At 46.7% G+C, this 21144-nt stretch overlaps 1 protein-coding gene across 1 annotated transcript in view; it reads left to right on the top strand.

The window, feature by feature from the left end:
• Positions 1 to 21144, top strand: part of LCA5L (lebercilin LCA5 like) — an 861785-nt gene that overhangs the window by 267966 nt on the left and 572675 nt on the right. Inside the window, exon 3 of the mRNA XM_086936277.1 lies at positions 14571 to 15079. Coding sequence (XP_086792403.1) covers positions 14571 to 15079 — 509 coding nt within the window. The remainder of the gene's footprint in view (positions 1 to 14570; positions 15080 to 21144) is intronic.

The following is a 21144-nucleotide window of genomic DNA, read 5'->3' as shown; positions in this document are numbered from 1 at the left end:
CTGGGGGCTGGTTGCCCTCTGTGTCAGATTCCTCAATGGGGATGCCTCTCCTTGTTGCTATGTTGTGCAACATTGCACATGCCGCAATTATCCTGCAGCAGGTTTCCGGTTGGTACAGCGGAGCTCCTCCAGTTTTATGCCGGATGCGAAAGCGACTCTTGAGCAATCCAAATGTCCGTTCTATTACGTTACGTGTCCTGATATGGGCTGCATTGTACCTCTGTTGTTGTGGACTGGCTGGGTTCAGGTAGGGAGTCAAGATGTAATGCCTCACCGCGTATGCACTGTCACCTACAGAGTAAGAGGCAAGATGTCAGAGTCACTTATGCATTGCCATGACTAAGTCAGTGATGTGTATAGTATTGCACTTACCTAGCAGGTGTCCATTGCCAAAATCTCCCCTGAGCAGACGTGTGTGCAAGCCGCTATGGCGGAAGATGTATGAATCGTGAGTGCTTCCTGGGTATTGTGCGACTAGGTCGGTGATGATGTTTTCAGCATTGCACACTGCTTGAACATTGATTGAGTGATATGCTTTCCGGTTGCGGAATATATACTCATTCACGGCAGGGGGACATATGGCTACGTGGGTGCAATCAATGCATCCAATCACGTGTGGGAACCTTGCTACTTGGTAGAAATCCTGTTTTGTTTGGCTCAATTCCTGTGGGGTGTGGGGAAGGTGATGTGGTTGTTGATGACAGTCATCATGGCGGCCAGGAAGGATTTGAAGAACCGCGAAAGGGAGCTCTGTGATACCCCTCCTGCTTCTGCCACTATGTCCTGGAAGCTACCTGAGGCAAGGAGGTGGAGGCTACATAGCACCTGGACATGAGTAGGTATAGCCTGGCTCCTATGTGTTTGGCGCTGCAATAGTGGGTCCAATTCATCTATTAAGTCCAGTATCATTGCAGCATTCATCCTGTACTTATCATAAATTTGCTCAGCTGTCTGTCCTAACAATGTGATGCGCAGACGGAAGATTCTATCCTGGATTCTCCTTCTGGCCTGGCCTGCTGCAAGTATCCTCCTCCTCCTCTCAAATATGTAGAGTCCTGCCATTGTGGAAGGCCACTGGGGCCTCATGGGTCTGTTTAAATACACCTCTGATGTCAGGCAGGTGAGTAGGAATTTTTATTTTTTTTACCACCTGATTGTGATTCCCTGTAAACTGCTCTTGCAAAATAGCGAATAATGACAGAATCGCAAATAGCGATTTTACATGCATGGGGAAAAGCGATTTTATAGCGAAATCGCTATTTGGATATTGCGATTTCGCTATATTAATCGCAATTTCTTGGTTTCTCGCTACTTGCGAGTCGCAAAAGGGGTTTGGCTTTGATTCTGCGATTTTATTGCGATTTCGCAATTTTGCGTTTGCGATTTCGCTTTTTCTAGCGATTTCTCTTCATGCATGCCGTTTCTTTCCTTTGCGATCGCAATTGGTAATTCGCACCAGTGGCGATCGCATTTTTGGTTGATGCATCTGGCCCTATGTGCCAGCCAAAGGCCCTCCAATATTAGGCTGGTCTACCCAGTACGACCTGCACATAATTATAAATCCTTAAGCAACAGAAAAGGTTTTAGTGGTTGTTGACGAAGAATTGATTGTTTTACTAAAAGATTTCAAAAAAGCTTTTCAGAACGGGGTAGATGAACCAAAAGACTACCAACATAGTAATTTTAAAGAAAGATGATGTCTCTGTGAGGAATACAGTAGCCCGTTCTGAGGTGAAATCCATTCTTGATCAAATGATCAAAGACCAAATTATTGAGATAGTGGAGGCGACACAATGGTTATCACCGGTTGTCGTGACAAAGAAAGCTGATGGCTCTCTTTGGTTTTATGTGGATGTGCAAAGTCTCAACCAAGCTGTTATTGACTGCTTTCCACTACCAAATATTAAATAATACATTTTTCAACTGTCCAATTGCAAGTCTTTTTCTAAATTGAATCTCAGGAGTGCATATCACCAGGTAAAATTGCGCCAGTGCTCCAAACATTTGACAGCGTTTGTTACTGCTGAAGGTGTTTTCCAATTCAACAGGCTACCATTTGGGCTGTCTTCAGCAGCCAGCGTATTCCAAAGACTAATGGCTAATCTATTGACCGGGGTAAATAACGTGGTCTTCTTCCAAGATGACATATTAGTCTTTGGAGTAAAAGTCGAGGATCACAATAAGGTATTGGGTGAAGTTTCGAATCTGATCCCGGGAGCAGGCATGAATCTGCAAAAAGACAAGAGCAAATTCCTGGTGAAATAAGTTGAGTACCTTGGCCACCTGATCACTGGTGAAGGAATATAGCAACAAGTTGATCTAGTCAGTTCAATAATGAATGCACAGATGACAAAGAAAAACTGAGATCATTCATGGGACTTTTGCAGTACTATGCTAAATTTGTCAGAGACTTTGCATATCAAGTCCGCTGAGAGAGCTTTTAAAGAAAGGAAAAAAGTTGAATGGGAAGGGGCATGGCAAAAAGCTTTTGAGCAGCTTAATTATTCCACATGCTGAAATGTTAGTTCCCTTCCAAGTTGGTTTAAAGACAATCCTTCTAGTTGATGCATATGCTATCTGTTAGACCTGTCACCATTGGCATGGGTCTCCCTTCCATTGTTTGTTGTTGCTGCATGTACTTTTGCTGGTATTAGATGCTTTGGGCACTGTGCCACTGCCATCCAGTGCCACAGTGCGAGTGCTCTGTAAATTGATGTACTAATCAGTGGTTCCATGTTTGGCTATTTGGTTTACTTTTCAGACCCTAGTCAAGTGCAGAGTGTGCCCAGGGCGTGTAAATCCAAATGCTACTGGTGGGCCTGCAGCACTGGTTTGGCCACCCTCAGAAGCAGCCTTGTAAAATATGTCTAAGGTCTGCCATTGCAGAGCCTGCGTGCAGTCTGGTACTGTCATGCTGACTGGGCAAGTGCACCCACTTCCCAGTCCCTAAACCTTCCCTTTTCTTCATATCAGTCACCCCTATGGTAGGCCCAAGGACAGAGTGCATTGTAAGTATAAGGAGGACAAGCCCTGATGTGTGTGGCATGTCCTAATAGTGAATTACAGCCATTTCGTTTTTCACTATTGCAAAGCTACCTGTTCTCTAGGTCAGAATGGGCTGTTAAGAGTTGTTACATTTTATAACGCTAACTGTCTCAGAGAACATGGTAGAACTTCGAGTTTAGTATGCCTGAACTCAGAATAAAAAAATACATCTTTTAGTAAAGTTTATTTTAATATTCTGTGATTGCAAATACCACTTTTAGAACGTAGGCATTTGCTTGTCTAACCATTCAAACCTGCCTCTGCTACATTGTGTATTCCTATGTCTGGTTTTGTGAGTGACCAGGCTGGGGAATTCCAGGAGACAGGCTGAGTCACCCAGTGGTGAATAGAGAGATCGGCATCTAGATGGGAGGGAGGAGTTGCACCTGAACCTTGAATAGGGCTGTGCCTGCCTTCCACAATGCTGGCTCCACCCCCAGGGGAGCAGCTGATGTCTCTGCCCTGCACCCTGAAAGAAGAGAAGAGTCCTGTAAACAAAGTGTTCCAGGACTGTACTTGCCTTCCACAATGCTGGTTCCACCTCCTGTGGGGCGTCTGATGTGCATGCTCTGCACTGTGAATGGAAAGGAGAAGTCTGGTAAACAGAGTGCTTCAGAACTAGTTTGGACTGGGCAAATGCCCCTCTCCCCTCAGAGAACAAAGGATTTTGGGGTATAAATGTTGGGACCCTGATCCCATGAAATTAGATCACTTTGGCCTAAGAGGAACCTGAAGAAACTGAGGAGAGACTATTCCCAAGCTGAAGTGCTGCTTGGGGGATTAGCCTGCAGGGGTTACCTTACTGCCAAAGGAAGGAGAAAGGAACTTTATGTACTTTGCTTTCAACTTGTGAAGGATCTCCAAGGGCTTGGAAAAGAGCTTGCCTCCCGCTGAAGTCTCAGGGACAACAGACTTCACCCCCCCCCCACCCCCCCCAGCTCCCCAGAGTTCTTGTGGAAGTACCTCCTGCTGTTTTGGGCTTTCTGAGGAACTGCGTGTCGCAAGGAGCTGGAAGCACGACTCAATGAGAAGAAGCGTGTCGCCGTCTCTTCGCCTGCCGTCGCAACTTCGAAGGAGGGTGCCGCCGCTGGAACTGTCGCACTGCACCGCATCGGAGAGAAGCGTGCCGCAATGAAGAGGTAGCGTGTCGCTGCTGCTGCCTTTGCAACTCCGAAGGAGGGTGTCGCTGCTGTAGTTGTCACACTGCATTGCATCAGGAGAAGAATCTTGCAACGAGGTCGGAGCGTGTCGCCATGCCTGCCGTCGCAACTCCGAAGGAGGGTGTTGCCGCTGGAACTGTCGCATTGCACTGCATCGACCAAAAGCACCTCGCATCCCCGAGAAACGCGCTGCCGTCGGAGCTGCTGCCGTCACATCTTGGATGTCGCCGCTGTAGTTGTTGCAAGCTCTGAAGCTTCACGCATCGTGGGAGAAAAGCGTCGCCGCTGGAGCCATTGTTGCTGTATCTTAAGGGTGTCGCTGCTGCAGTCCAGGCATCGAACCGAGAACTACTCGCACCCCGAGAAGCATGCCGCATCTGGAAGATCTTCACGTCTTTTTTTCTTTGTATCTGAACTTTGCCACATTTCCCATCGCTGTGACATTGCTTGTCTTGGAAACGCAACGCAACCTAAGGTACATTGACGTGAGTGTCGCATCTAAGAACTGAACTGAACTAAGCTTAAATCTACCATCTTAAAGTAATCATAGTGTGTATTTTTGTCGTTTATGGTCTTGTGGTAACTCCTATATAAAGTCTACTTATTTTTTTATATAAAACCTGCGTGGTGTTCATTTGTAGTGTTGTCAATGGGTTACTATATGTGGTCACAACTGCTTAACTTACAACGCCTCTGAAGTAAAGCCCTTCTGCTCGTGCCAAGCTGCCTAGAAGGTGAGCAGGGGTTATTTTAGGAGTGTAATCCATTATCCTGACTAGAGGAGAGGGTCCCTATTTGTCACAAGTACCTACCTGTGCCAACTAGAGACCCCCAAATCTAACACTATCGGAATAGGAGCTGTACTTTTACAACTACGTGGAAGACTGGACAAAATGGTAGCTTGTTTTTCACTTGTTGTGTGATGCAGAAAATAACTATTTGGATTGAGCGAAAAGCATTAGCAGCTGCCTCGACCACTAATTATTCCTTTCTTCATTTGAGGTGGAAAATTTTACATTAAGAACTGATCATAAGCCACTGTTGCAAGTTCTAGGGCCTAATGGCACAATCAACTTCTCAGGCCCCTTAGCTAGGTTGGCTGTAAAGCTTCAAGAATATGATTATGAAACAAAATATCTGCTGGGGTGGAAAAACAAAGTAACAGATTGTTTATCATGTTTACCTGAGAAGGCTGCGGCTGACTGTACATTTGATTCTGAAGAAGTGGTGGCTGCAACTGAGGGTTTGCAAGGCTGTGTATTTATGAATGAGTAGATGATGACAATGAATAAAGATCCGACTCTTGAGGCTGTAACAAAAATGCTCGGGGGCGAAATAAGAAGGGCGAGTATATTACCTGATACTAATAGACTATTCCATAAAGTTGTGGAAGAATGATCCCTGGTGGGAAATGGACTGGTCATAAGAAGGGGAAAATGTGTGCAACTGGCAATTGTTGGGGGGTAGCTCATACAGTTAGCTCATTTAGGACAGACCCTCACCATCAAAAGGCTTAAAGACAACTTTTGGCAGCCAACAATGGTTTTGCAGGTGACAGATTGGGTTGAAAGGTGTGAAGAATACAAAAACTCTAAAAAAAAAAGAGTAAGAGTTGGTCTGGGAGTGACGGAACATTATCAATATATTGTTACTGCAAAAGTTGTATGGAAATAGCTGTTTAGATTTTGTAGGCCGTTTCTTTATCGTCCTGAGCAGGAGAGATATGCAGTGGTGCTAGTGGTGCAACGCATCCAGAACGCCTCTGCACGCCTGATCCTCGACATCTCTCGCCGCAACCACATCCCCACCTGAGAGACCTGCACTGGCTCCCCGTCAACAAGAGGATAACCTTCAAGCTCCTCACCCACGCACACAAGGCACTCAACACCGGACCAACATACCTCAACAGACGACTCAGCTTCTACACTTCCCCCCGCCAGCTCTGCTATGCCGACCTCGCCCTCGCCACAGTCACCCGCATTCGAAGAGTGACCTCCGGCGGCAGATCGTTCTCCCACATCGCCGCCAAGACCTGGAACACCCTCCCCACCCACCTACGCCAGACCCAAGACCTACTGACCTTCAGAAGACTCATCAAGACCTGGCTTTTCGAGCAGTAGCAGCATTCTTTATTCCCGCCCCCCGCCCCCTCCCTCCCTCCTTCCCAGCGCCTTGAGACCCTCACGGGTAAGTAGCACGCTTTGCAAATGATTTGATTGATGTTACGTCCAGATGGTTAAAAGTTGTTTTCATGAGAAGCATCACTACTAAGGCCACTGTTGCTGTGTTAGGAGAGATATTCGGAAGATAAGGCATATCTCTCCTGACAATGGTACTCAACTTACCTCTCTTGAGATGAAAATATTCCTGCCTGATCTGGGAGTAAAACATGTCTATACTTCACTTTTCGGCCCCCAGAGCAATGGCCAAGTTGAGAAGTTGAATCGTTTAGTGTAGGGTACCATGGAACTAGCATATAAAGCTGGCTTAGATGTGCAGAGGGCAGTCAATATGCTATTGGCACATCACGCTTCTGTGACTTCTGGTACTGGCAAAGCACCATTCGAGTTGATGCGTGGCAGGCAGCCAGGAACCAAATTGGTTTTCTTTTAGTTGCTGGATAGCAAGATGAAATTGTTTCTGGATGCAAAGAATATTCAATAACGAAACTGTTAACTGAAGCTGGTGATTGGATGAAAGTGAAGGCTGGTGGTGTGGGTGGTGGTCTGTGCAAATTTTGAGGACCTTTCGAAGCAAGACAAGTGGGCGGAAATTGGGTAAAGTTAGAAAATGGCCTGACAGGAAACTTTAGGAGAGTGACTCTATTTCAGAAAGAAGGGAGAGGTGTGATCAAACCAGGTGAGAATGTGGAAGGCTGCACTGGTTGATTGTTGACGATCAGCAGTGGTTTTTATAAACCGTCCGTGGGGGATGGAGTGATGTAGCTGGTTCAGGTCACTGGTTTGCATACAGCTCGAGTGAGCAGACCTTTGCGTATCCTATTCAATGTTCATGAAGTTATCTTGTGTTGCTTTGTCTTCTTTTGTTTTGTTGTTTGAAAGGGAGGGAATGTGTTTATAATATTGGTTTTCCAGCTTATCATTTACAGTGTGGAATGTTACTCTGTGGCAGTTAGAATGTTCATTGGTAAAGGTTTCTCTGCCATTAAACTAGGGAAGATTTATTAGTATTGTGTTATAATTACAACAGCTTCCATAAGGGCAAGAAAGAGAACCACGAGTACAGTATTTCCGAAGTCTAGATACAATAGTAGTAAGGCCTGAACTAGTATTCTAAAATCTACACTCCAGATTAGATGACAATAATACACTAATCACACAGCACATGGAAAGTATAGCTTTCTGGGCTACGGCTTGCCTGGAATACAGAATAACAAGAAAGCAACAAGCCTATCTCCTTCTCCATGCATCCCTGTACGTGTTATCATTTTCATCTAAGTTGGGAGAAAATTAACTGGAAGACAATTTTTAACTGATAGACAGCTAGTAGTTGGGTAATTTTGTTTCATTGCAATGCCCATGTTATGAGGTTTCCTAAATTAGGAAATAATTGTGATCTCGTATCTCCATATTTATTCACTTACATGATTCTGTTCAAAACTCCTGCTTTTACACTTGAATAAAAAAAATAATATGAACGTGTACTCTCGATGTTTTTCTGTTTTTTTACCAAAAGAGAAAAAAATAAATATACTCATCCTTGCTCCTGTTCTTGAGGCCCATGGTAAGTGGTTGTTGAGTGGGAGTTTGAATAGTTATCAAATAATTTAACGAGCTGTTACTTCCTACACATTGTTAATACACATGGGCAATACACATAAATTAATTTTCCATCTTTGTTCCTTGTTGTAACATTTATTAACACAAAAAACGTTAAAACATATTTTTACTATCACAAATAATGGATAATCATTGTGTCTTGCTTAACAGTTCTAGAAGTGGCAGCCGCCATAATCAGAAAGTGATGGAGTGGGTGTGGGAATGGAGCAGTGCATGGGGTGTGCTGGTGGGGTACCACGATGGTGGGAAGCTAGGTGGATTAAAAACAAACAAAAAAATAATAAGACTTACCTGAAGCTGCTGGCCTCGTGCCTCATTCTGCTGCTTCCTTCTCCCAAAACACTGAGACACACCTTAGACTCCCTGTGCAATCCCTGTGCTGCTCTCAAGTTATCACCAATACCATAGGAGTAGAGCTGGGATTGGCCTGAGCGAGCTAGTTTGATGCTCGCTCAGAGACAACGAGTCTGTGCTGTTTCTCCAATATGTAATACAGCTGGGTTGGAGAAACTTAACTGCACATGTCTGTGGCCGGCCTAAGACGGCTAGCCAAACAGTCATGCGCACTTAGAAGTGTACACACCACTCCTCCTCCCCCTCCCTTCTGATGGCCCGGCCATGGTCCCCCCCCCCCTCCAGTGCTGGCTCAGCAGCTAAAAAAATAAAACAATTATAAAATATTGCTTTATTTTTCAGATGCTGGCCCAGAGCCAATGGGGCTACTCTCCTAGACCATTCCGGAGGAGCCACCTCTCAGTTTTAGAAATATGGACAAAGAAATGTGGAGATAGAAGTCTGGACATGGAGCCTTGATGATCTGTAAATGCCTTATGTGCATTGGAAAATAAAGTGACCTGGTTATAATTTCTAGGAAAAACTTCAAACATAATATACAGAATAAAATGTATTCATACTTTGAAACATGTTGTCGATTGTGATTGGAGATCTCAAATGTAATTCCATGTCGGAACCCAGAGGCAAGGATTATGCCATTCTTTTTTGTTTTATTAAACACCACCCATCTTGAAGACATACAACAAAAAACTTAATTTCCCATAAAACCTAGAGAAAAGAATAAAAGTCCATCATCCAATCCGGAATCAGGATAACCTTCATATGTTCCTGTCCTCTATCTCATTAGTCCTCTCCCTTCACTGCTGCAGCTGTAAAGATAAGTATTGGGACCACTGTTCCCCGTTCCCAATTCAGTATCATACTGCCCTTATTTTACTGGTTGTTTTGACTATGTATGGATAGCGGCATGCTTTATTGTTCTTTTGCAGCCACTTGGATCATTAGGCTAATTAGTGTTCAGCCATTGCGAGCCACGAGGCAGGCGCAAAGTGGATATCTGGGCATGAGCCCCTCGTCTCTTTTGAAACCTGCGCTTCTGCCAGCCTCCGCGGATCGGTGGACGCTTCAGCTTTTCCCCTGACTGACAGTCAAGTGCCTCCAACCGCATTTATAGGTGCAGGGTGTGCCCCATCCCGCTTGGAGTCATTATGCCGCTGGGATCCATATTTGAAGCGCTTTTACAACGGTAGAAGCTGCATACTAAAATGAACACTGTCTCAGGCGGTGTGTGATTAGTCCAATCTAAAACAAGGGTATATAGTGTTCTGTGAGGCTTACAGCCCCCCATATTACATAACTATAACGTTTTCGCTACCTCTACTCTTCTGGGTTCCCCAGAGTTTATTGATTGCCCTCTGTAACTGCATAAAAGTGGGTTTGCCCACCATAAATAATGCAAGAATATGTGAACTTGTTTGCTGAGGAAGAGGAGATATCATACTTCCCAGTTACTGGTGAGTTCTGCAAGGTGGTAGATGCCTCTATTCACAAGGCAGTCTTGGACGTGATGGCGCCCTTGGAGAGGAAGATTTTAGCTATGGCACAAAAGTGCCTACAACCCCTCGCCCCGATGGTAGACCTACCTGGGCCATCGGCCCCCTACGTCCGGGGCTGCCCGCCGCAAACCTGCAGAACCCGTGCAAGCGCCCGCAGATCCTGTGGTGGCCCTAGATACATTTTCTAGGCTTATATTGCCCTTCCTGGGCTGCATACTATCAACTTTGCCTGATGCATTAAGTGACCTGCAGACACCAGGGTCTGATTTGCTTCCCGTGCCACCCCAGCCTCATACGGATCCCACACGCTGTCCATAGGGAATTGGACCACAACAGGTAATGGCACCTGACGACTAGCCCCTCACACACCCCGCCCCCCACTTTGGGACAGGCCTTACCACAATCTGACATGCTTGGCCCTGAGGAACTGATGCACCCTCCTTTCTCCGAATGGAGCCCTGCCAATAAGGAGGCCAAGTATGTGTCAGGTAGGCTCCGCAAGCCCCTGGATAAGGAAATACTCAACCACCTGCAGGAGGAATGCCCCGAACCCTCGCTGGATGGCAAAGTAGGCTTAACACTGGAAATTGACCTCAGAATGGCCACCCTTCTGACCAAGTAAGTTGGGGACCAGAAGAAGGGGATTGACTACACCTGGTGGTCATGCCAGGATAAGCTACTGGACATGAGTGGGCCATTGACCAAAATTCTGGACATGGCGGAGGATGTAACTCCCCAGGGGATCTCATCTCCCTGGATGTCCTTTCTGACTTGGCCCAGCGCGCAAATATCTTCGTAGGCAAAGCTAACTGTGCCCTCACACACTAGGCACTCGCATCCGGTCTGCGGTTCTCAACCAGACCTGGTGATTGTCTGAAGCTAGTGGCACTGGTTGGGGGTTGCGCTGTTGGGAGTTCACTACTGGAGGCAGATGGTCTGCCACAGAACAATCCCAGTACATCAATTGCCTTGAAGTGATGGCGGGCTCTTCACAGTAAAATGCTCGACCAAGAATGCACCATATGTTCTGTGCTCTTAAGAATAATCAATGTAGCAGCAGTCTGCTACATTAATCATCTGGGGGGCATAAGGCCAAGAGCCCTCCAGGATCAAGGCAAGAGTTTCTGGAAGTACTGCCTGAACAACCATTTGTCGGTGGTGGTGTAACACCTCCAGCTCACGGGCAACTAGGTTGCGGATTGGCAATCAGGACACCTCTGGGATACGAGCAACTACTCCCGGCCATGTTTCAAGCCCTCTCAGACTGGTAGGGAACCTTCACAATAGACCTCTTTGCGTGCCACCTGGACCATCAATTTCCCTGGTACTTCAGTTAGAGACCGGTCTCCAGCACGGTAGTGACCAACGCCTTCATCTTAGATTGGTTGTTTGAAGGGTTATGCCTTTCTTAATTTTGCCATGTTAATGAGACTTGTTGGGCATACTAGCAGGCAGCTCACGGATCTGCTGGTAGTGACCCTGATGTGGAAGTTGCAAGTTTGGTTTCCGGTTCTATTAGAAACTTCTTGTGATTTTTCAATCCATCTTCCCCTAGGTCAGAATCTCCTCTGGGATCCCTCTAGGAATTCCCCAGCAACTAACGATGAACAGAACCCTCAAACTTATGGCGTGGAGGATTACAGGTCTTGATGGCAAGTCCCAGGACTTTCGAAAAAATGCTGCTGTTCGCGCAGACCCCACTGTACCCAGTAATTTTCGACCCATCTCACTGTTGCCTTTCTTGAGCAAAATCCTTGAGGCTTATGTTACAAGCTGCCTCAGCACATTCATTTAACACTCACACTACCTGGACCCCCACCAGGCTGGGTTTAGACCCGAACACTCCACTGAATCCATTCTGCTAGCCGTCCACGACGAGCTGAGACGAGGCGCTGACCAAAACATCTCTCAGACGCTCGTCCTCCTGGATTTGTCGGCCGCCTTCGACACGGTCGACCACAATCTCTTGGTCGACCGTGTCGAGGACGCCGGCATCCCCTTAAAATCGATTGCCTCCTTCCTCAGCAACCGTCATCAAGCTGTACGCCTATCCAACCTTGTATGGGAAAACAAGGAACTCACCTGTGGGGTTCCTCAGGGCTCCTCCCTCTCCCCGCTTCTATTTAACCTCTACATCCGGCCACTTATATCGGACCTAAGGAAGAGGGACGTAGCCATCTTTAACCACGCCGATGATATTCAGCTTGTTTTCACCATTGATCCTTGTCCCTCCGCAATCGAATCCTTTCAGTCCACCCTGACATTCATTCGTTCATGGATGAACACAAGCAAACTCAAATTAAACCCAGATAAGACTGAGCTTGTTCTCACCAGGCCCTCTTTCAATCCCTGGGACCCCAGCTTCTGGCCACTCATCTTGGGTCCTCCACCTACCCCCTCCGGAGCAGTCAAGAGCCTTGGAGTTACCATCAGCAGCGACCTCACCCTTAAGCCTCAAGTAAATGCCGTGGTCTCTTCTTGTTTCTTTCATTTGCGCAGGATCTGGAAAATCAGCAAGTTTCTTTCCTTTGAGGCCCTGGTCCAGGTCACATTGGCCCTAGTAAAGTCACGTATTGACTACTCCAACTCCCTGTATTCTGGGATTCCCGCCTACCAGCTACAGAAGCTTCAGCTGGTCCAGAACCAGGCAGCTAGACTCGTGCATGGCCTACCCAAATCACATCATGTGAAACCCCTCCTCAAGGGCCTCCACTGGCTCCCAGTGGCACAACGCTGCCTGTTTAAAATTGGCTGCCTGACCCATAGAGCTCTCTCATCTCATGGGCCTGTTTTCATCTCCAACAGAATCCAGCGTTACATTCCTAGCCGTTCCCTCCGTTCGTCCAACGCAAATCTCCTGACACCCCTCACCGTCAAGCGCAAGAAACACGGGGGGCTGAGATTTGCTTTTCTCGCACCCCAATTCTGGAACTCACTGCCACACACCTTACGTCAAACTGAGTCCTATCCCATGTTCAGGAAATCCCTTAAAACATGGTTATTCTCTCAGGCGTACAACCAATAAATCACATCCCTCTCATCACGTTCTCCCACCCCAGCGCCAAGAAACCATTGGTGAACGAGCGCTATACAAATCCTTTTTATCATATATCATATCATATATCATATCATCTCCTGAGCTTGGGTGGATGATAAGATCAAATTCAGTGTGGTCTCAGTAATTGGGTTGGTGTCAGCAATGGGACTTCAAGTCTGTGGAGACAGAAGTTGTCCATATCTTGAATTTCTTAGCCTCGCTGGCGGCAGACGGAATGGCCTAAAGATCGGTCAGTGATTTCTTTGGGGCATGCCCATGTGGGGAGTTTTCCAGTGGGAGAACATCCTTTGGTCCAGAAGCTTCTCCAAGGCTTCAGATTCTCTCTTCCTCCAGAGCCAAGGTATTCAGTTCTTTTTTTTTTTTACGGCAACACAGTAAGGAATCTGTTCCTTTCCTGGCCTAGAAACAAATACCTTTATCACAAGCAGTTGTCTGCAAAATTACCCACTCTTCTGGTTCTAGTATCATGCAGAAGTGTATTGGATGTCTGGGCCCTGGACATTACGGGAAGAACATTTACCTTGTTTGGGGTCACATTCCATGTTTCTAGACATACAAAGTCTAATTCCCGGAGCTCTGCTATCATGGGGAGCTGAAATTACTCACTGCCCTTCATAAACTGTATAAGGCGGTCTCTTCCCGACCATTGCCCTGTGGGTTCAATGGACCATGCCAGAGGCTGGCACCAAAGTTCGGAGCACATTCTACTAGTGAGGCTGTGGCGTCAAAGGCCTTCGCTCTCGGAGCTCGCTTGGAGGACATTATGAATGCAGCAGTCTGGTTTTCAGATTTGACCTTTGAAAGGTTCTATTTCAAACCAGTGCCCTCCATGGCGGCTCTAGTGATAGATGAGCTTCAAACTGGTATAATCCTTGCCTCTGGGTCCTGGCATAGAATTAAACATTTCCTAGCATTCGTAAAGGATAGTTTCAATTCTGTTAAGCATGCAGAGGCGAGTATTAATCTACCCAGCGCTCTTTGTGTTCATTGCCCACCCAGAGATATAGGATGTGATTCTTTGGATGTAAGTACTATGCTTTTCAATTCTGTTAAATACTTGTCATGAGGGGAAATTCTAGTAGAGGCAGCAGTTTGTCTCTTCCAGTGCCTTGTATTATTACTGGTCGTTTTGCTTTTTTGGTTCAGCTATGAGAAACTCGGTGATTTAAGCTTAATCCATTGGGTTCTTGGAGGATCGGAGTTGGCCAAACAGGAGCAACGTTTTCCATCGCTGGCTTTGGTCACAGGAAGAAAGAGGATGATTGAGCGAGGACAGGAGCATATGAAGGATATTCTGCTTCCTGATTAGATGGTTGAATTTTCGTATTTTACCTAGGTGTTATGGGAAATGACGTTTTTTGTTGTGAATCTTCAAGATGACTGCTGTTTACTAAAGCGAAGAAAGTATGGCTTACTCCTTGCCTCCTTGTGCTTGATAGAATTAAAACTTTCCGTTACGAATGCCAGGACATTTTTCATTATAATATTTAGCTGAGAAAATCTTATGTCTCCCAGTGATTGCTGGCTAGTTTACTGTACAAATAGTGGCATTAGCCACACATGGAAAGTGTTTCTGTATTTTTCTGTTTATAAAGGTATTTTATTTTTATAGCAGGCATAAATTCCGAAAATTGATTGTATTTTGCCATTCCTGCAGGAGGCATGAGATATTCGTGGAAAAAAACTCAGTCATGGAAGAGCACTCGTCTAAAGTACCATCAGATCGGTGGTGAAAAGGATGTTGTGGCACAACGTATATTATCAGCAAGACTTCGTCGTATCAAAGAGCTTAAAAATGAACTCCATGAGCACCAGCAGAAGCTCGAAGCTATAGACATGGAGAACAAGATTTTAAAAAGGCTTCAGCTAAGGCATATTAAAGCACTAAGAAAGTTTGAAAGTACCGAAAATGACTTGCATCAGCTGATAACACAACATAATAGTGAGGTACGGATACTAAGAGGACTACTGAAGAAGTCGCAGGAACAAGAGAGGAATGCATCAAGAAAGCTTAAGGAAGCAGATGTTGATTTGTTAAGAACAAAGGACTGTTTGCAAAAGTTGCAGAAACTTTCTGAAGACAAGGGTCTGGAAGAACGGGGAGAGCTTAGTATGAGATTATTAGATCTTTCTAGACAACTGGAGGCTGAAGAAAACAGAATAAAGGTAAATGGGCTTTTTCACTAGAAGTAACCTTGTAATCTCAGGGGAAGGTTGTTTTCCCCAAACAGGACTGCTAAAAACACAAGTAGGTTTAAAATAATCAGTACTAATCCCACATGGTCTGGGAATTTTGTTTTACATTCAAAGTCCTCCTACCAAAACTTAATTCATCAGGTTCTATTGGCTGTTGTAGCTCCACTTAGTCTGCTCCAGAGAGAAAGGGGTATGACATGGGTCTATAAAAACACATCAATTGTGTACTGTATAATTCTTGGGATTGTCTGGATTTGATGTTGTTATACGATTTTAGTTTCCCTCCGGTATCGCGTATTATGGCACCCTAATCATATCTTGTTTTAATTCTAACCAGCTGGCCATATTACTTGTCAAATTGTTGATTTTAAGAATTCTCTGTGCCTTTTCATTCTGCACTAAATAACCAGCATCTTTTTTGCTTGACATGTTGTGGTATTCAAATTTTTTTTGTAAAGTGTTTTAACCCCTTCGATGCTGATGACGGCCCCCAGCCGTCATGCACTACGGTGGGCGTGTGCTGATGACGGCTGGGGGCTGTCATAAACCCGCCCACTTCAAAAAACGCCGTGCAGAATTGCGGCCGCGCCCAAGGGGTTAAGTCGCTTTTTGAGGTATAAGATGAAGAAGTAACAATGATTTATTCCTCTGTGGTAGTCACTATCCGACACTACTTCCTCTCTAGCAACCACTTCAGAGCTGTCTCGAGCTCGAACAGTGTCCTCCCTCAGTAAACATTCTGAAATACACATCAACATTCACTGCAAATGAAAAGGGACTATCAGAATATAGTGTATACCCTTTGCTCTCAACGCAAAGGAAGATAAGAGCAGAGTGAAACCACATTAAAAGGCAATTAAATCTACAGTTACAAAAAAGTCTCAAAATATGCCAGAGCATGTTAAGATAAGATCTAAGGTAAAATAAAGTCCCCATGTCATATCTGTAAACATCACTATCCTGTACCTCCCATGCCCCATTTGACATCATGAACACCCAGCTATCCTTTTCTAGTCAGCCTCACCCATGTTCTCAAACACACTCCTGCTCACAATACATTCTTTCTCATTCAGCTCTGTTTCATCAGCCATCATATAACTATTACCGACCACTTCCTTTTGTGAATGCAAAAAATTATTGTTGGAGAGTAAACTGTGGTTCAGGGTACCAAATTCCTTTACGAAAACATGCTGCATTTAAAAGGAAAAAGAATTACGTTATTTAAAGTAGGTCACAGATATGGTGTTAAGTGATCGCTGTCCTGTGCTAGTCACCAATCGGAATTGCGACCTACTGCATTAATACTCATGATGTTGGTCGAATTAGGACCCACTGGGAATCAAAACTTTACTAACCAACCTATTAGTACATAGGTTGGTTTGTAAAAATGCTTACTGGTAGCAAAAACACCAGTAGCAAATTGCCACTTGGCCAATTTTTCTTTTCTACTTCACTGTGATGTTTAATGTCCATTTCTTCTGTGTCCTCATACACTTATCTGACTCTTCCACTACTTTACTAAATACTAATAGCGTATTGAAGAAGGGGAATTCTTGCAGCGCCTAAATCTCTTGAATGTTAATATTTCAATTTACAATTAGTTTGCATTGAATCACTTAATCGGTCATCTCACATTAATGACATTTCAACTAAAGTTCCCTCAACCTCCTAACAAATCACTGTCTCGTAATTTTTCTGAGTTTGTTATAAAATTGTGACGTTACATCAAAATATGAACACAGCTCCCAAAATGAGCCTGGAGTATTTTTTGCTTTCAAAATACACTATAAATGGCGGCAACATGCTTTTATTCAGCTAAAGGTAAATGGTCTAACCATTTACGGACTCTTATAGGAAAGGAAAAAAATGATGAAACTGTTTTGCTTATGGCGCTGTTGATGTCATAGATTAGAGACCTTAGTATATTTGAGCATGTTATGGAATTAATTAGCTTTTAACTCACCTAAAAGGAAATTTAGATTGTCTATCGAGCAGTGGATTAATAGTTAAAATGAGGTAAACATTAAGGGGCCAATTCCGATCTGGGTCGGAAAGCATTCCGACCAAGCCTGATCCGTGGTGTTTTCCGAGCGATCCGGACTCCTGCAGTCCGACCGAGCGAGTATGATGCGGCCGTATGCTGTCGGACTTGATTTGGTCGGACGCTCATAGAAGTCAATGGGAGCCGGTCGTATGACTCGTACATGGGCTCCCATTGACTGAATGGGTAAGTCGCGGACAAGTGAACCCCCTACCGTGGGTAAGCGTCGGTGCCATCTGCACCGTACATGCCTGTGTTGAGGAGACCCATGGGTCTCCCCCTGTGTCCGAGTCGTAAGGCTGTAGGTAACCGGGGGTCCGACGTGGACCCCCGAAGTCCAACTCCGGGAGCTATTGCGAGCCGGGCGCTCCAACTCGATCCGGCTGTCAGAATCGAGCATCGTACTAGCTCGGTCGTACGGAGCGGTTCGGACCCGGATACGATTCGGACGGAGATTTCACGCTTGTTCGCATCGTACTTCGACGTCCGGACCCGTTTACAACTCTGACAGAAATTCAGCCTCTGAATCAGGTCCGCTAATGCCAAACCCGATTCGGTGCCCTTCCGACCGAGATCGGAATCTGCCCCTTATTCTATGACAGGACCGGAGGAGGGGATTATGCTCTACTTTCTTTTATTTCCATCTCCAGCAGTGTTTAATTTTAACGTAAAAAACTATCTTTCCCATGAACCGTAGGGAAAGGTCACCAAAAAGAAGGATCAATCAACCGTCTTAGACTCCCTAAAAGGCACAGGGCTTCTGCAATACGTCCTCTTTCTTTTCATGCTCTCCGGCAGTTAATTAACCGATTTTTATTTTTGACATTTTTTTTCCCCTCTTATTCTTGTGATCTTATTGGTGTTTTCTCTCTAGTTTGAATGCCTCTTGAGCCTTACTACTGTTGCGCAGCGGTGCGCAGCGTTTACCACTGTCGCGGGAACGTCTCTCATGCGTGGCACCGTTCGAAGACTCGGCACGGTGCTGCTATTTGGTGCGCGTACGGTGCGAACCGTGTCTCGTTGCTCCACGGGTGACGTGCTTTTCCTAGTAGTTTCAAATCTGACAGCAACGCATCCCCGCTGAGCCTCTGCACTTGCCTCGAGCCGCCTGGAAGCTGAGACGCCCGTGTTTAACGGATCTTCAACTAATTTAAGCAACTTGACGCCCGTCTGAATTGCGTCAAACTCTGTGCCACAGAATTGGTAATTGGAGCAGCTTGACGCCTGTCTCTAAAACAGGCCAGTCATTCTGTGCCTCTCAAATTGATAATCCAAGGTGCTCCTAGCAGGATAGTACCTGCCTTCTTTGGCTGCCACTGGAGCCCAGCCCAGGCGTCCAGGATACCCTCATTTATAGAGGTGAGTCCGCTCCAGAGGAGCTTGTGCCCAGTATTCACACCTGCGCGACCAAATTCAGGGCTTGCCACAGCTGCCAGAGTCATAGGAGCCTGAGGTTCGCCAGATTTCGTGGGGCAGTGAGGTCACTAGTATGCTCCCCACCCGCTGTCTTATTATTATTATTTTCCTAACTGGTGAGGCCCCTTGCAGAGGTCATGGAGGGCTACCTCGAGGAAGAGTCCCTACAGGTCCCCCCCCTAGACGACTAGTTCTTCAAGGCGGTAGATGCCTCCTTTCATCAGGCAGTCACGGCGACCATGGGCCTCTTTGATCGGCTCCTCATGGAAATCGCCTATGCATATGCTGACAACTCCCCTCCTAGTGGAACCCCCCCTTCCTTACATGTTCCCCCAAGCGCAAATCTGATTCAGCCATTGATGTTGGCACCTTTGAACACCTTCAGAAGGCCTTCCTAGCTTGCCCTTCCCTCAATCTCCCTGACGCACTGAGCGAGGTTCCCCTCTTGTCATCGCGGTGGGGGGGGGACCGGGGCGACGAGTCCCCCAGCAAATCCACGGATGAAGCGGGCCCCTCCAGGCCCTGGTGCCCCTTGCGGGCGATGCAGAATCCCCTTCAGACCAGCTGGTCCCTGAGGACCTCTTGCACCCACGTTTCACGGAATGGGTTCCTGGCGACAAGGTCGCCCAGTTCGTAGCGACTCAACTTAGGAAGCCCCTGGAGAAGGAGGTTAGAGTCTGCCTTAAGGTGGAATGCCCGCTCGCCATTGCGGGTAATGTGGTGCTCACTTCTGAGATGGAACACAGAATGGCCATATTCCTGCTCAAGTACATCTGTGACCCCAAGAAAGGGATTGATGGGTCCTGGAGTGTGTGCCAGGGTAAGCTCCCGGACGCCTGTGGCCCACTCACCAAGATCCTGGACCTTGCTGAGGAAACTAAGGCTTCCAATTCCCCTCTCTCTCCCGAGTCTGTGTCAGGCTGGGCTCATCGCTCCATAGTGTTTCAGGGTAACTCTAATTGCGCCCTCTGAACTGCGAGTCGGCTTGCCCGTCTGCTAAAGGTTGACCCCAAACTTGGTGACCCTGCTTCCTCAGAGGCAGGCGCAGTGGCTCAAGGGAGGCTCTACGGGGAGCCACTTGTCAAGGAATTGAGCAAATTCGTGGCCATATTTACCACCTTGGACTAGACGCAAGCTTCTATATAGAGGGTTTTCCACCTAAACGTTTTCGTTGGGGCCGGCAGTGGCGGGGGGGCGCACGACTGGCCGCTTCTATACCCAAGCCCCTGCCAGGAACTTCATGAACACGCAGGAGCAACCCAAGCAAGGATAGTTCTTCCAATCCAGGAGAAATTACAAGGGTCGAAGCTCCAGAGGCACCACCAGGGGTCACTTCCAGGCCCAGCCAGGTAAGAGTTTGCCTTTCCTCACAGTCACAAGTAAGGGGCAGATTGGCTTTGTGCACACACAATTGAGAGGTTATTACCTCAGATGGGTTCTCCAAACCATCAAGGGTTTCCGTATAGAATTCTACGGGTGTCCAGTCCAGGGGGACGCAAAGGGGCGATTGCCCATGCCTCCCTCTACCGACGGGGTTTCCTAAGCAACCTTTTGTTTGTGGACAAGTCCGATGGGGTCCAAAGCTCGGCCATAAACCTAAGGGAGTTCAACAGCTGTTTGGTTTACCGCCATTTCAAAAGGGAGGGAATCCACCTGCTGGGGGAACTCTTGCACCCAAACGACTGGATGGTGCATCTAGACCTAAAAGACGCATTCTTGGAGGTCCCAATTGTCCCCCTCACTTGTAGTTTCTTCAATTCCTGTGGAAGGGCCAGGCGTACGAGTTCACTACCCTCCCTTTCGTGCTATCCTCCGCTCCTTGGTGCGTCACCAAGGTCCTCAAGCCTGTGGTGGAGTACCTCATAGCTCGGGGGTTCCACCTCATCATTTGCCTCAACGACCTCCTCCTCTTGGCTCAGTCCTCCTCCTCTTGGCTGTAGTTGCTGACAGAGCAACTACAGATGGGGGTGGCCTTGCTGCAAGGACTGGGCCTCGTTATCAATGAAAAGAAGTCCCTCCTTACACTGGAGGGGCAAACTACCTTTCTGGGGAAATCAGGAGAACCCAAGCCAGGCAAACTACTTCTCTGCGGCAGATTGCTAGAATAGTGGGTCTTCTGTCGTCCTCTATACAGGCCATCTTTCTGGGCCCTTTCCACTACAGGGCCCTCCAACGTCTCAAAGCCTCCCACCTGAGGAAGGGCCTGCAGTATTCGGAGCAGGTCCCACTCACAGAGAAAGTGAGACTAGAGATGTGGTGGTGGTTAGACCATAGGGAGGCCTGGAACGGGCATGCCATATTTGGCTCTGTCCCAGACTTGATTATAGAGTCTGACATTAGCAAATCAGGCTCGTAGCTTGCTGCGGGGACTCCTTTACAGGAGGAATGTGGTCCGCAGATGAGCAACTTCTCCACATCAATTGCCTAGAACTATTGGCGGGCTTTTTTGCCATCAAGTGTTGGACCAAGGACACGGTCAGCTGCAGCGTACTTCTCAAAATAGACAATGTCTCAGCAGTTTGATATAAAAGCCACCTGGGCGGCACCAAGTCCAAGGCACTAGCGTTCATGGCCAAGG

This window comes from Lissotriton vulgaris, chromosome 8 (genome assembly GCF_964263255.1).
Source record: "Lissotriton vulgaris chromosome 8, aLisVul1.2, whole genome shotgun sequence".
Taxonomy (NCBI): Eukaryota; Metazoa; Chordata; class Amphibia; order Caudata; family Salamandridae; genus Lissotriton; species Lissotriton vulgaris.
This window is presented reverse-complemented; position numbering and strand designations above follow the sequence as displayed.